This window comes from Cucumis sativus, chromosome 5, assembly GCF_000004075.3.
Source record: "Cucumis sativus cultivar 9930 chromosome 5, Cucumber_9930_V3, whole genome shotgun sequence".
Taxonomy (NCBI): domain Eukaryota; kingdom Viridiplantae; phylum Streptophyta; class Magnoliopsida; order Cucurbitales; family Cucurbitaceae; genus Cucumis; species Cucumis sativus.
The window spans coordinates 15496558-15510964 of NC_026659.2; the positions used below are offsets into that span (position 1 = coordinate 15496558).

The window sequence follows — 14407 nt, forward strand, 5'->3', positions numbered from 1 at the left end:
GCAAGAGGCTTGAAATGCAGCAAGGGCTGAATCTTTAAGTAATCAGCAAGGGCTGAACCTTGTAAAAACTAACAGAGGCTGAACCTTGAAGATGAATGTAAAAACTAAAAGTAATCAGCAAGATTTGCATCATTAATACTGCAGTAGCAAAAGGAGAGCATTTATTGAGTTCTAAAGCACACAATATTGTCATAATAGGATTTCAAGTCTTTCTCAAAAAGCTTGAAATGCCAAAGGAGTAAATATTCTATAAACAGTTCACAGTCTTGAAGTTGCAGAAGAAAAGTCTTCAACTTAGAATTGTCAGTGAGATGACTTTAGTGATCTTGCAAACAACACAGGACACAATTTTATAAGCATCTTCCACCTGCATTAAAAAAATGAACCTTTTTTACATCGTGATCATGCAAACAACGCAAGCACAAACCAAGCAAGTATAAAACTATTACTACGTACCAAGACGGGTACTAATCTTGTATGCTCGACTTCTGGATGTATGAAATTGGATTGGTACACGTTAATCTATTGTGGCCTGTTTCTTTACATCGACCACATTTATGCAATTTTGGTGCTTCACCGACACTTGGAATCCTCTTTTTCTTCGGTCGACCAACTCTTTTGACTACTTTCGGAGGTAAGACAGTCATATGTACATATTCTTCGGTTGTCTTCCATTCCGACTGATTCCCAACTGGGTAGACGGCCTCCGAATATGCTGCCAACAAACATTCATTAGTGTAATAGTTAGCACATAAGCTATAAACATTTATATTGCGATCCCGTGCAACAGCAATGGCATGTGCGCATGGTAGTTGCTCAGCTTGAAACTCCTTACAAGTGCACTCTTGAGTATGAAGATTTATGACCTCCTCTTTATCTAAATCTTTAACATGGAATTGGTAACAATCAATTGGGTTGACTTTCATTGTCAAAGCTCGTTCTTGTTTCTTTTGTAGAACTAACTCTGCCCATTTAGTCAATGTAGACGTCACTTTAATGCCTTCTTCTCGACGCTCCCAAAACCAACGTTGTAGCAAAGCTCGAACATGTTCAAGGAATGAAGCAATAGGCAAATCTCTAGGTTCTTTCAGTATAGAATTCATGGACTCTGCTATATTTGTTGTCATCATATTATATCGTCTTCCTGGACAGTGAAAACGAGACCAACGTGTTATTCCAACATCGTTTAAATATTTTCCTGAATCATTAGGAAATGCAAGAATACTTCTCCACGCTTCTGAGAACGTTGATTCACGATATGTTCTAGATGCATTGTAAAACAAAGTAGCTATAGTGTCATTCTTGTATTTATCATTCAAATTTTGAGTCAAGTGTTGGACACAAAGTCCATGGAATGCGGAGGGAAAAACCGATGCAATACACTTAGAAAAACATGTTTTTCGATCTGTCACGAAGCCTAGATTAGGCACCTCTCCTATTGCACCTTTCAATTTCTCTAAGAACCACTGTATTGAAGCATCTGTTTCTCTGTCCACCACTCCAAAGGCAAGAGGATAAATTTGATTGTTACCATCCAAGCAAACAGCAACTATCAACTGACCCCGATATTTGTTCTTAAGGAATGTTCCATCCATGACTATAACCGGTCTAATGCAGTTTAAGAATCCTCGAACACATGGACCAACAGCCATAAAAAGATATTTGAAGAAACGATTATCTTCAAGTTCCATGTGAAATATTGTACCTACATTTGCAAGTTTGAGAGCTTCACCATATCTAAGCAATAGATTATATGACTCTTCAGGACACCCGCGCACTCGTTCATACGCATTTTCTCTAGCGCGCCATGCTTTTTCATAACTCATATTTATGCCATAGTCTTGCCTCATGTCTTCTATGATATCACGTGGTTTGTATAGACGACCGACTCCCTTGAACTTTGACTTTATTAATTCTCCAACAACCCAAGATTTTGCTTGCCTATGGTCACGATTCAAAACGTCAAGAGAACACGAATGAACTTTGACATACTTTTTAATCTTAAATATATTTGAATCCTTCAATCTCATCGCTCGCAGTCTCCAACCACACTTGTTGTCAATGCATCTAACAAAGAGAACCTCTTTTGTAGACTTTTTTACTACAAACTGAAAATTTTTTTTCATTGCCAAGACACTTAATCTCATTGACAAATCTTTTTTGGAAAAAAATATTTGTCCTACATCAAACTCCTCACTTGTAGAGCTTTCTTCGGACCAATCATTCATGTCTGTCTTCAACTTTTGGCTAGAAGAGCTGTAACGAACTTTAGATTTTCCTTTGCAATCTTTTGTAGGACCATCTCTATGTTGTGGGATGTCAAATGATTCACTATTCATCTCTACTGGCTCCCATGTAAAAGTCTCATCTTTCGAATCATATGACTCATATGATTCCCATATAGCCGAAGTGGTCCCTATCACGTTATCACACAAGCCAACTTCAACTTCACGAACATGAACTTCATTCTCATTTAATGTATCCATTACAATTGGAGGATGAGGGTTTAAGTTATGAGCTTGGTTGCTGCCAGATACTGAATTGTAATCTTTGCTTAACACTTTTTTGCTTTGATTACTTTTAGGCTCAAATGAGACGTATAAAGGGACCTTTAATGGATTTTCACTAAGAAGATAAAACTTCAAATCACGGTCATTGCTTAACTCAAATGTAGGAGCTTCGTGTTCCACTTTTATCTCATATATGCATCTTATCATTACGTCGAACTTTGAAGGGTCAACTTCTGCAAGGTCATATAATTCTGCCTGTAAATCTTTATGTGTTATTTCTTTACTGACAACGATGCCTTTTAACATGCCTCCTTCGTATTTTCTTCGCCTCTCATCCCACATACCACCGTAACGCACTAACATGGGAATATGTGACATCCTTAAACCACCTTATACTTTTCAATTGCTGCAAAAAATGATTTGAAGTTAGCATTTGACATATCACATAAACAAAGTTTATTAAAAAACAGTAGGTAAATACTAAATAAAACGTGCATAGTCACACCCTACATGTTTACGATCTTGACAGCTACAAAATGTTTAGGATATTGCGAGATACAAAAAACAATAGCTAAAAGTCACCCTAAATCAATTCATTTCAGATTAAACATTTCAATTTAAGAACCTGCAAGATGTCTGCGAGATGTTTGCGAGATGTCTACCAGATGTTTGCGAGATAAAATAATAATAATGATAAATTGCTAACATCATTTGAAACATCTATAAAGCAACCTTAAATCAACCCTAAATCAACTTGAAACAATAAAAAATAATATTTGATTTATACATTTAAGATGCAAAAATATATATACATATAACACAACACAATTCAGATTCGGATTTAAAAATTAAAACAAACCACAATGCGTGAGATGTTCGCCGGAGTAGATGATGAACGACACCGGAGTAAAGCGGAAAGTTGACAAACTTTTGAGAGAGGAGAAGAATCGCAAATGGGTTTTTCTTTTTTCTTTTTCCTTTACATAATCTATGAGAAGGAGGAGAAATGCTTCTTTTTTCTTTACGTAATCTATGAGACTGCAAGAGAAGGATTCTTCTTTTTTTTTTTTTCCCTTTACGTAATCTTTGAGGAGAGGAGAAGAAGGCTGCCTTCGAAATTCTGTTTTTTTTTCCTTCAGGTGAATGACATTGAAGAGAGAGAGAGAGGGGTTGGAAAAGAAGAGAAGAGCAAATGTGAATTGAAATTAAAAGAGGGTATTTTCGTCATTTCACCTCCAATTTATCCTAAATCTCAACTTTTTTACAATCAATCCTAAAACTCTTTTTCTACCCCATTTTTGGCCTATTTTTGTCAATTCCCCAACAAAATGAGATATTTTAGCTTAAGTGTTCACTGCATGATGTTCTGATTTATGACCATGTAATCTAAAATGTTATCTAACCTGAACAATATTGCTCAAGTAGTTGGTATTGAAATTTAGGGGCTCATTGGAGTTATGAAGTATTGTTTATGATACTTTTAAGTTAAGCTGAAACTTTCAACTCTCATGCATGTTTTTTTTTTTTTTTTTTGAGTTGATTAGCTATTTTGGAAATATACTTGTGTGTGAGTTTTATTTGTGTTTGGGTGTGTGCTGGTTTTTCTTACCATAATCGTTTCAAATTCAGCTATCTATATAGTGTTATTTTGTATCTCTTAATCGTTGTTTGGGATAGAAATTTTTTTAATGCTATCAAATAAATTATTGCTGGACAGCAATACTCTTCAACATGATGTACATTTGATTGCCATTTAAGCTTTTTAAGGGTGATATACTTGAGTATTTTGAGAATTATGTACTGTTTTGAAAGTTGTTGTCCAATATCTCTTTTGTAATCAGATTTATGTAGAGGCCAATTTAGAAGTTTGAATTTTTATAAATCTACACAATGGACAAGTCATGGATGACGAAAAATAGAATGTCAAGAGAATATGATTTAGGAGTCGAAAGGTTCATTCAATTTGGTTTGAGTAATGTCAAAGGTTCTAATTCAATTAGATGTCCATGTTTGAATTGCAGCAATCGATGAAGTTAGATCGGAATTGGCGGAGTTCCTTTGTAAGCACGTACATCGTGCTTAGCGTCAGATTAGGAAAAAAACTTTTTTGAAGTGTTTTGTGGGGATTTTTTGGTCATATAATTTTGTTCAACCCAAATGACACATAAATAAATGTTTAAGCACATTGTTTTTAACAAACTAAAGCATGAAAGGGGTAAGTTAATGGTTATTGTATCGCATCTATATATATGTGACTTGCTTATAAGTAAGTGGATATGAATGTGTGTGTGTTTATTTGTTTCTTAGGAATAGTCCGATATATTTGTGACTAGCTCATGAAATTTTGGCTGATTGGGGTGCAATTTGGCTGACTGCATTTCAGACCCTTTTTTTTGTCATGAACCTGAATATTTGCTGTGATCTTACTCTCTGTTTTAATAATCTAAGAGAATTGGTGCACTCATTCATAGTTCATCTTTATTTGCGATGATTGTCTAATACAAACTGTTGAACTTTAAGGACTAGGAATTGTCTTAGCTTTTTTGTGGTAAGGACTAGGAATAAGGATATATTTGTGATATTGGCTTTCCATTTTTCACTTTTTGATGATTTATCATTATTCAATTTTAGTGGTTATATATGCTAAAACAAACTATTGAATTGTTGCTTTACGAAACAAGATAAATACTTGAAAACAACCGATTGATGCTTCTTCTCTCCTCTTGTGTGTGTGTTTTAAATAAATTTCTTCCACTTAGAAAATTCTTCATTTGGTACAACTTTTGGAAAAATTTTAATTGATTTTCAACCCCTTTGTCAACTATTTAAGTATTAGACTTACTGGTTTCACACTGACCAGTTGTCATGACTCACTATTTTGAGAGGGTGGTTTCTGTGTTTCCACCACTTAAATACCAGCAATATACCTGCTAGGATGCTACAATTATTTTCCATCTCTTACACTTTCTAGCATGATTATTGCGACAAATTGGAGTTTGTTATTGATACAACTTCCTTTTCCCTTTTAGTTTGGCTATTTATTCATTGGAACTTCATTTGTGTAATTCATTTGGTACAACTTTTGGGGAAAAAAATTTCTTCTATAATGTAACAAGCTAAAGACAAGATCAACCTCCCAAGATCCTAGCTAAAAGGTGAATTTTAGAAATCTCCATGATTGAAAATCATTGTTATCTGGTCAAGATGGCTTTAGAGTGCAAAAGTCCTATTTGGAAACTAATATAGCAAGCTAAACTCCTGTTTCTTCACAAAGAACTCTTGTATCATTACTCCTTAGAAATTAATATAGCAAGTAGATTTTGCTGCTAGTATGAGGTAGTATAATTGTTGTGTGTCCTAAAAGACTAAACTGATGGCTTGTAATTTTAAGGTTATTGGTTAGATTTCTATTTCATCTAACTTCAATGGCCCCTTCTTAGTTAATGTTGTTCATATTAGAGGATTAAGAGTAATAGATACCTTTTTTATTTATCATGGATAGTATGCTTGTACTGGTTGGCTATTGCTACTTGTGTAAATTGCATGAGCGTTATGTCTGTACTTATTGCTATTGCTAAATTGCTACTTGTGTAAATTGTCATGGGTTTTATTTTTGTACTCATTGGTAGAACTTTTTTTTGGATAAGAAACTAGGAGACCTTTAATTTCTGTCAAGCCATAAATGATACAAGTTGTTCTAGTTCCATTTTTCTAGTACCTTAATATTTCTTGGCTTCGTTAACTAAAGTGGATTGCACATAAAAATTGTCTTCTTTTTTATATTTGTAGATTCGAAAGTGTTTGACTCCTTAAGATGGAAACTTTTCGGTTCTTGTTGGATAACGTTTCTTCCAACCTTATTGATAGTGAACTACTAATGGATTCATAAGTTTCATTCATCTCTATTATTACTTATGATTATTTATTCAATAATTTTCTTGTAGATTACTTATTTATATCCAGCTAAATTTTCTAAAGAGTAATGATACAAGAGTTGTAATTTGTAAAAAGTTTCAATATTGTAGACCAAGTGGATGTTAAAGTGACGCTGTTATTCTACATTTGTGCTCGGCTACGTAGTTGTTTCTCTTATCGACGCATGTAGTGATAGGTAATGCTCAGTGTTGAAATTTTCTATAGGAGTTGTACTCTCTTGTCCTGTGATAAATGCTTATATTCATGTTGTATTTGTAGGTTCAACTGGAGTCGACAACTTTATGAGTTTACTTTCAAAGAATATTTTCAGAGACGAACATTTTCGATTGATCGTTTATGCTTTAGCAGAAAATCTTGTTATATGTATTCTGATGCTATTTAAATTATTTTTTATCAAGGGTTGAGATTCCATACTTGTAAATTGTTGGAACTTGATTGGAAATGTACAAATATTATAAATTGTATTATAACGTATATATATTAAAGTGTCGGCTATTTTTTTCTATATGGGTGTCAATATTATAAATTCAAAATTGCCATTGTCGATTACATTATTGTCATTCAAATGGTTCATGTAATAGCGGAGTGGCAAGGAGAATATGAAAAAATTGTAGTAATTGAGTAATTTGCAACATGAAAAAAATGTTAAAATATATGAATTTGTGACAATTATTAATTGTTGTCAATACGAAAACAATGACAGTTTTTTTACAAAATTAATTGTCACGATTGCCCTATTTGTGACACGAAAAAAATGTCGTCAGTAGATAAAAAATGACAATTTTTTTTAAAAAAGAACTGTCACGATTGTCATATATTTGACAGAAAAAAAGTGTCGTCAATAGAAAAACAATGACATTTAACTTTATCCAAAAACTATCACAATTGCATTATATTTGACTGAAAATAAATGTCGTCAATAACATAACAATGACATTTTAAAAAAAAAACTATCGCGATTGACATATCCGTGACATTTAAAACATGTCACAATAAACGAATTCGCAACATTTATTTAACTGTCGTTAATACACAAATGATGATAGTTATTTATTGTCATAAAATAAAATATGACAGTTATTTGATATCGTAGAATGCTAATTAACGACATTTATTTTATGTCATGAAATAAGTTATTGCGACAGTTTTTGAAAACTATCATGGAATGACTTTTCATGACTCCTGCTTCTATGACTGAAAATAACTGTCACGGATTTTGTTCGCGACAGTAAATAATTGTCGTCGTAAACCATTTTTCTTGTAGTGAATATTCATCAAAAGGTCCACAATACTCACCTCCATTACCAGTTATAGCATACTTAAGCTTTTCATCAGTTTTTCTCTCAATAAGGGCATGAAACTGTTTAAACGCTTGCAACACTTAGTATCTGATATAATATTGCAAAACAATAATTATTAAAAGAATTAATGTTGTTGCACTTCGTCCTATCTACTGGTTATCCGAACAAAATGCCAAGAATGTCAGGTAACCGAACCGTCTAATTTTCTCGTCAAGTGAAATCAGAAGCTGCAAAACAGAAACAAGTTAGTAGTTGGCTGAGTCGTGGATCACGCTCTCTTTAAGACGTTTCACGACTCTGCTCTCTTCGTGCAAATAATATGATAGCATCGTCACCCTAGAATAAAACAACCTTGGTTCTTCAATTGATTTTGCACTGAAGCCAAATGGAATTCACAAACACCCAAAGGCACTGTATGCTCGAGATACAGAAGAATGATTTTGGGAGAATATGAAATCGTGAGTTTTTTCTTAGGTGAATAGTAGGACTGTATATATAAAAGTGGGGAAGAGGCAACCAATAGTCATAATCCAAAAGGTCATAATTTTTAATGACGATAGTTATATCAATTAAAAAAATATTTATACTAATTAATTTAGAGAATCAAAACATTTATCAATTCATTCAGAAAACGATTATGCAATTAAATATGACTGTTCAGTTTTAAAAAGTCAAAAGTTAAAGAAAGTGTTTTAGCAAAAAAAAAAATATTATTTTATTCCTCCTCTCATCGCCACGCTCGACGACAGCGTGCGCGTATGGAGATATGGGCATACCTACATTTTTCTATCTTCTATTTCCATCCAAAACTTGGGGTTGGTAAAGGCCCAAACCCATGAATGAATCAATGAATATATGACGGGACTTTCACATTACTTAATTTGCAATGTGGGAAAAAATAATAATATATTTTTCTTTCACAAATGTTTCATCTAATAATTAACATAAACATGTCAATAAATAAATAAATGAGGAATTATTAGGAATAGCACAAAAATGAAACTATTTACAAAATATAGAAAAAAATTCAAATAGGCTATAGAGAGTTTGATGAATTTTGCTATATTTTATAAATAGTTTTAATATTTTAATATTTTTTTCAAATGCCCCTAAATAAACTATTTACAAACGAGAATTGTTATAACAAAAAAATGAAATTATTAAAAAATACAACAACAAAAAAAAAATCTTAAATGAACTAAAGATAATTTGATGGAATTTATTATATTTTGTAAGTTGTTTCAATAATTTGCTATTTTTTAGAATACCTCTAACTACAACTAGTTTTATGATTTATAGATATAACAAAAAAAAACATTTCTAAAAAAGAATTAAATTAGAATGCAGTTTATGAATATACTGACTGACAAACAAATATATGAAAACAAAAACAAAAAATACAATTAAATTAGAATGCATTAAACTCTCTTTGTTTTCAAATTTTTGTTTTCAAAATTCATATCAAACGTATGTACTCACCAAAAACTTCTAAAAAGTAAAACCTTGTGATATAGAAAACGATATTAAAAGTCGAATTGAAATATGAAGAAAAAGTAATATAGAAATATTGCTGATGGTCATTATGTTTTTTTTTTTTTTACAAGAAAAAGTAATATAGAAATACGAAGAAGAAAACGGGCGCTTTCATTTAGAAAGATTTGCTCCCAAATTTATAAATAGTTTCACTTTTAGTTTCTAAACCTTTATTTATTTTACATTACTCTATTCATATACAAGTTTTAGATTTAGCTATCTCAGTATTCACTACAACAAAATGACATTCTATCACATTTTCATATAATCAAAATTAAAAAAACAAAAGAAAAAATTGTCACAGAATTATGTCCAAATACACGTTTTCGATAAGAAAAGATGAAAATTTTCGGATTTACCAAACTTATGATAGTTTTTAAGTGTTTTAAATTTATGACAATTTTTAACTGTCATTAAGTATTAATAATAAAATAATATATATTTTTTTAAGTTAAAAGAAAGGAAAAAAGAAAAGAAAGGAAAGCCCCTCAAAGTCTTCCAAAAACGATTGGCCTCTCTTTGCGAAAATTGCTACTCGCAATCTCTCCACCGCCAACGCTGGTGACTTCTACGACTGAGCGTCGATCAGCAAAACGCACTGCTACCATCTCTCGTCGATTAGCCCCAAAATCTTGATCTCCCCTTCATCCCTTCTTCGGTTAGCTCCAAAAGATCTTCTTGCATTGAGCTATTATGGTGTATTTTGTGTATGTGAAGCAGATAGTGAAGATTTTGGTTAAAGCAATTAGTTGTGCGAAGGGGTTGAATGAGCAACTAGTAAAAGAAGTCATTTTCACATTTGATTCATATCATTTAGGGATCCATAAATATTTCTCTTTTAGAACTTTATTGAATTTGATGTGCTATGTCATGACATATGTGTTTTGTGCTATGTGTTAATAAATGGTTTTGTGTTAGTTGTTCTTCGAGTAAATTCTTTTGGGTACTTTTATTTGTTAGAGTTTCCTTGCTATGTGGTTTTCTCTTTCTTTTTGCAACACATTATTACTTTTTGCTTGATAAGAAACTAATAACGGTGAGAAAATGAAAGTGTATTGTGAGTTACAAAATACTTTATCGTGAATGCATGTGATATGTGCCATTTGATGTGCTTTGTGGTATGTGAAGGGATAAAAGTCCTTGGCAGCTGAAGATTTTACAAAACCATTCATCACTTTAATTTGGACATCCAAAAATACGATTACATTGGCAAAAATAATTAAGAAACTAGTTTTCTTATTAAGGCTTAAAGACTAAGCATGCTTTCCAATTATAAATTATTGAAAGAAACACTAACTTATTTGACGTCTCTAAATCTACAAAATAAATCTCCAAATTGGGACACCACTCGTCAAAGACCTTCCTATCCTTTGAGATGAGATTAGTTTGTGGGAACCAATTGAGATGGAAAAGAGTTTAGAGATTTTTTAGATAAACTCTTTTGCAAAAAAGCAAAATTATTAGTTTTTTTTTTTTTTAAGAAAACTGATTTTTCTTTTGCATATTTATACTCTCTTTCCTTCATGGAGTAGCAACGAGAGTGGAAGAGAATCATGAGATTCTATTAATTTAAAAAATATTAAATTACTAGTGACTACTGCTCACGAGTTGTTAATTTTTGTGTGGAAATGAAATCAACTTATTTATAACCAACCTTATAATTTTCTTCATCTTTATAATTTTTAATCTTTTAGCATTAGAATACATGTTATGGGTTAAGAAGTATATTTTAGTATATTCTTAGAAATTTCACTCAAGCAAAGGGTTAAGAAATTTTCAAGTTTTTACTGTTTCTAATCTATGTAGCATAGGATGTAGTTACTTATTGATTTCCTTCAGTTGCTATCCATATCTTTTGTAACCAAGTTAGTGTAGAGGCCAATTTAGACGATTCAAGTTTTATAAAACTACACAGTGGACAAATCATAGATGATGAAAAACAGGATGTCTAGAGTGTATGATTTAGAAGTCGAAAGGTTCATTTAATTTGGTTTGTGTCATGCCAAAGGTTCTAGTTCATTAGATGTCCATGTTTGAAGTGCAGAAATGGTTTACTTAAGGATGTCTCAACAGTTTGATATCATTTGTATGCCAATGGAATTGATAAAAGTTGCAAGGTATGATTCTGGCATGGTGAAGATTTGAACTCAAAGAATGTTAACAGTATAATGGAAAATTCAGTTGATGAAAATGATGAAAATGACGATCTATTTAATACAATTAGTATGGTTCAATTCCTTCGTGACCAGTCTTCTAATACATCCAATACATTTGATCTATGTTCGATGACACAAAGAAACCCTTATACCCATGATGTAAGAAATTCACCAACTTGTCAGTCCTAGTGAGATTGTACAACTTAAAGATTAAGTATGGTTGGGGTAACACTAGCTTATCTGAATTATTGTCCATAATAAGCGATATCCTACCTGAAAACAACAAAACAACAAGTTTCTTATACGAAGCGAAGAAAACATTAGGTGTCTTAGAACTGAGTTACCAAAAAATTGATGCATGTTCTAATAATTGTTGTTTGTACCGAAAAGAGTGTGCAAACATGACAAAGTGTCCTAAGTGTGATTTGTCAAGGAGGAAGATCGTTAAAAACTCAATAAATGAAAAAAGTATAGTGGGGTTGCCAAGTGTCACAATCGTAGCGTTTCAACCTCGAGACGGACGATTGTGCGACACTTGTTCTAACTCGATGAACAAGTCAGCCGATCAATATCCAAGAGTTGTGGGTAACGTCGACGTATGCCGTAACCTTCGTTTGCGTTTTAGGGAAACTTTATTTATAAAATGCGGGAAAGAAAGAAATACATTGAAATAGACGTTACAATAAGCATTAAAGACTATCAATTGCAAGGAAAAAGGGTTGCTTGCAAAGAGTACAACTAATGCTTGGGCGGGGATTCAACTGGTATGCCTCCCCCTATAGTACATTTTAAACATTTTTCTCTCTGGCAAGCTTGCATATGAAAATGTCGAAACGTCACACCTAAGCTTTATGACCTAGAATGAAAAGAAAACGCCTAAACTAGTTATGCAAACTAAAGATGAGATAAACTGGGGGTAATCGGAGCATATAACCAAAGGTAAACACACTTTGGAAAAATATGTCCGTGACACACTCCCCCACTTAAACATTTAACGTCCCCGTCGACTGGCAAAGCTAGAATCCTTCAATCTTCTGCCTCCACGTTTCACGGTCTTTGGTACGTCTTCCACAGGCTTCTTCCATGAGGAGGCTCTTCTGCTTCACCACGAACTTGTGTATCCTCCCCATGGGTCTTCTAATTGTCCTCACTTCCTTAGCAAGGACTTGTTCAACTTCTGCTTGTCCCTCGTGTCTTCTCACGAGGTGGAGATCTTTGCATCTTCGGAAACCGCATCTGTTCAGGTCGCGGCGTCACGATATCCTGACCCTCCACATGAAGGTCCAAGGGACGATGCTTCCCATCCGTCCATCTTTTCGGCCGCTTCAAGACTCTCTCTAGATTGGCCTGAACAGTGTTTGATCTTCGCTTCCACTTCTTTGCAATGTTACGAGTCTAAGGCTCCTTCTTCATGCAGGGAAAATCAACAGGACGCCACAATACATATTGTTCGTCACCAACACTCATTGTTGGACTTCCGTCAGTTGATCATTTCTTCATAGTTGCAACACCCGGTTGTGTTGCCTCCAACGAATGACCCCCGTTCTTTTGCACTAACTGGCAGGCCTTCGTCAAACTCCTGCCATCATGAGCGACAAAGTTTTCCTTCGTGGATTCTGTTGACGCGTCTCGCATTGGGCCATCAGCTTGACAGGCCTGTGTACGAGCCGACACATGTGGAACCCCACGATTGCTCTTTATGCGTTCTGACTCAAAATCAAGTTTGAGCACGACTCTTCGTCTCCTTGCTTGATTTGAACTCAGATTCGACCGAGTACCGAAATGGCAGGCAACGTCGTTGTTCATCTCTCTCACAAATGTTGATCTATGGAAACCCTGTCTCCCATCCCTCAGACTGTATGCTATGGCCAGTGTTTTTCTTCGAACACTGTATGATTACCCTCGGTGGCACTCTTCTTCTGACTCTCAAATGTGATAGGGTGTCCCTTCTGTAGTAGGACCCCACTCAACGCATGACTACGCGCCTCAGCGTCAGGTTCAACAGGTTGGGTCACGCTCATGGACCCAAGAGTTGGCCCTCTCCTCGAGGCTTGCTTCAGGACAAGGTTGTTGACACACAAACGCCCATTCTCTTCCTCACGCAAAAAGCCTTGTGCTTTATACGGAGCTCCTACAGGTCTAGCGAATCCTGCACTCGACAATCTCTTTGATTGTTTCCAGAGTCGAGGTGACTTTGACTGTGCCATACGATGATTATTCTCCGTAAGTGATCCTGGCATGGGCAAACTCTCACGTTTCCCATCTCCATATATCGTAACCTTCGTTTGCGTTTTAGGAAAATTTTATTTATAAAACGCGGGAAAGAAAGAAATACATTGAAATAGACGTTATAATAAGCATTAAAGACTGTCAATTGCAAGGAAAAAGGGTTGCTTGCAAAGAGTACAACTAATACTTGGGCGGGGATTCAACTGGAATGCCTCCCCCTATAGTACATTTTGAACATTTTCCTCTCTGGCAGACTTGCATATGAAAATGCCGAAACGTCACACCCAAGCTTTATGACCTAGAATGAAAAGCAAACACCTAAACTAGTTATGCAAACTAAAGATGAGATAAACGGGGGTAATCGGAGCATATAACCAAAGGTAAACACACTTTGGAAAAATATGTCTATGACACCAAGCAGATGTGGTATTTTCCAATAGTTCCAAGATTTATAAGAATGTGCAAGAGATTTGAGAATGCTAAGAACTTGTGTTGACATGCGTTCGATAGAAAAGTCGATGGTATTAGAAAAGTCGATGGCATTTTGAGACACCTAACTGACACTCCATCATGGGGGTTGATAGATCACATGTGCTCAACCTTTAGGTTAGAACCAAGAAATCTCTATTTGGGTTTGTCCATTGATGGAATTAACCCATTTGAAGATTTATCGACGACCTACAGTTGTTGGCCAGTTATTATTACAATATAAAACTTTACACCATGGTTGTGTATGAGATGG

At 34.2% G+C, this 14407-nt stretch overlaps 1 protein-coding gene across 1 annotated transcript; it reads right to left on the reverse strand.

Moving 5' to 3' along the window:
• Nucleotides 1-262: 262 nt before the first annotated feature.
• Nucleotides 263-3592, reverse strand: LOC116403853. The gene is made up of 3 exons (XM_031885616.1): nt 3370-3592; nt 457-2916; nt 263-367 (listed from the first exon to the last, which is right to left on the reverse strand). Exon 2 carries the CDS (start codon nt 2886-2888, stop codon nt 468-470), a length of 2421 nt encoding a protein of 806 aa, XP_031741476.1. The 5' UTR covers nt 2889-2916; nt 3370-3592; the 3' UTR covers nt 263-367; nt 457-467.
• Between the last annotated feature and the right edge of the window lie 10815 nt (nt 3593-14407).

Bases quoted from the DNA above. Each gene is read 5' to 3' on its own strand.
- LOC116403853 (XM_031885616.1), bottom strand. From the start codon at position 2,888: ATGTCACATATTCCCATGTTAGTGCGTTACGGTGGTATGTGGGATGAG.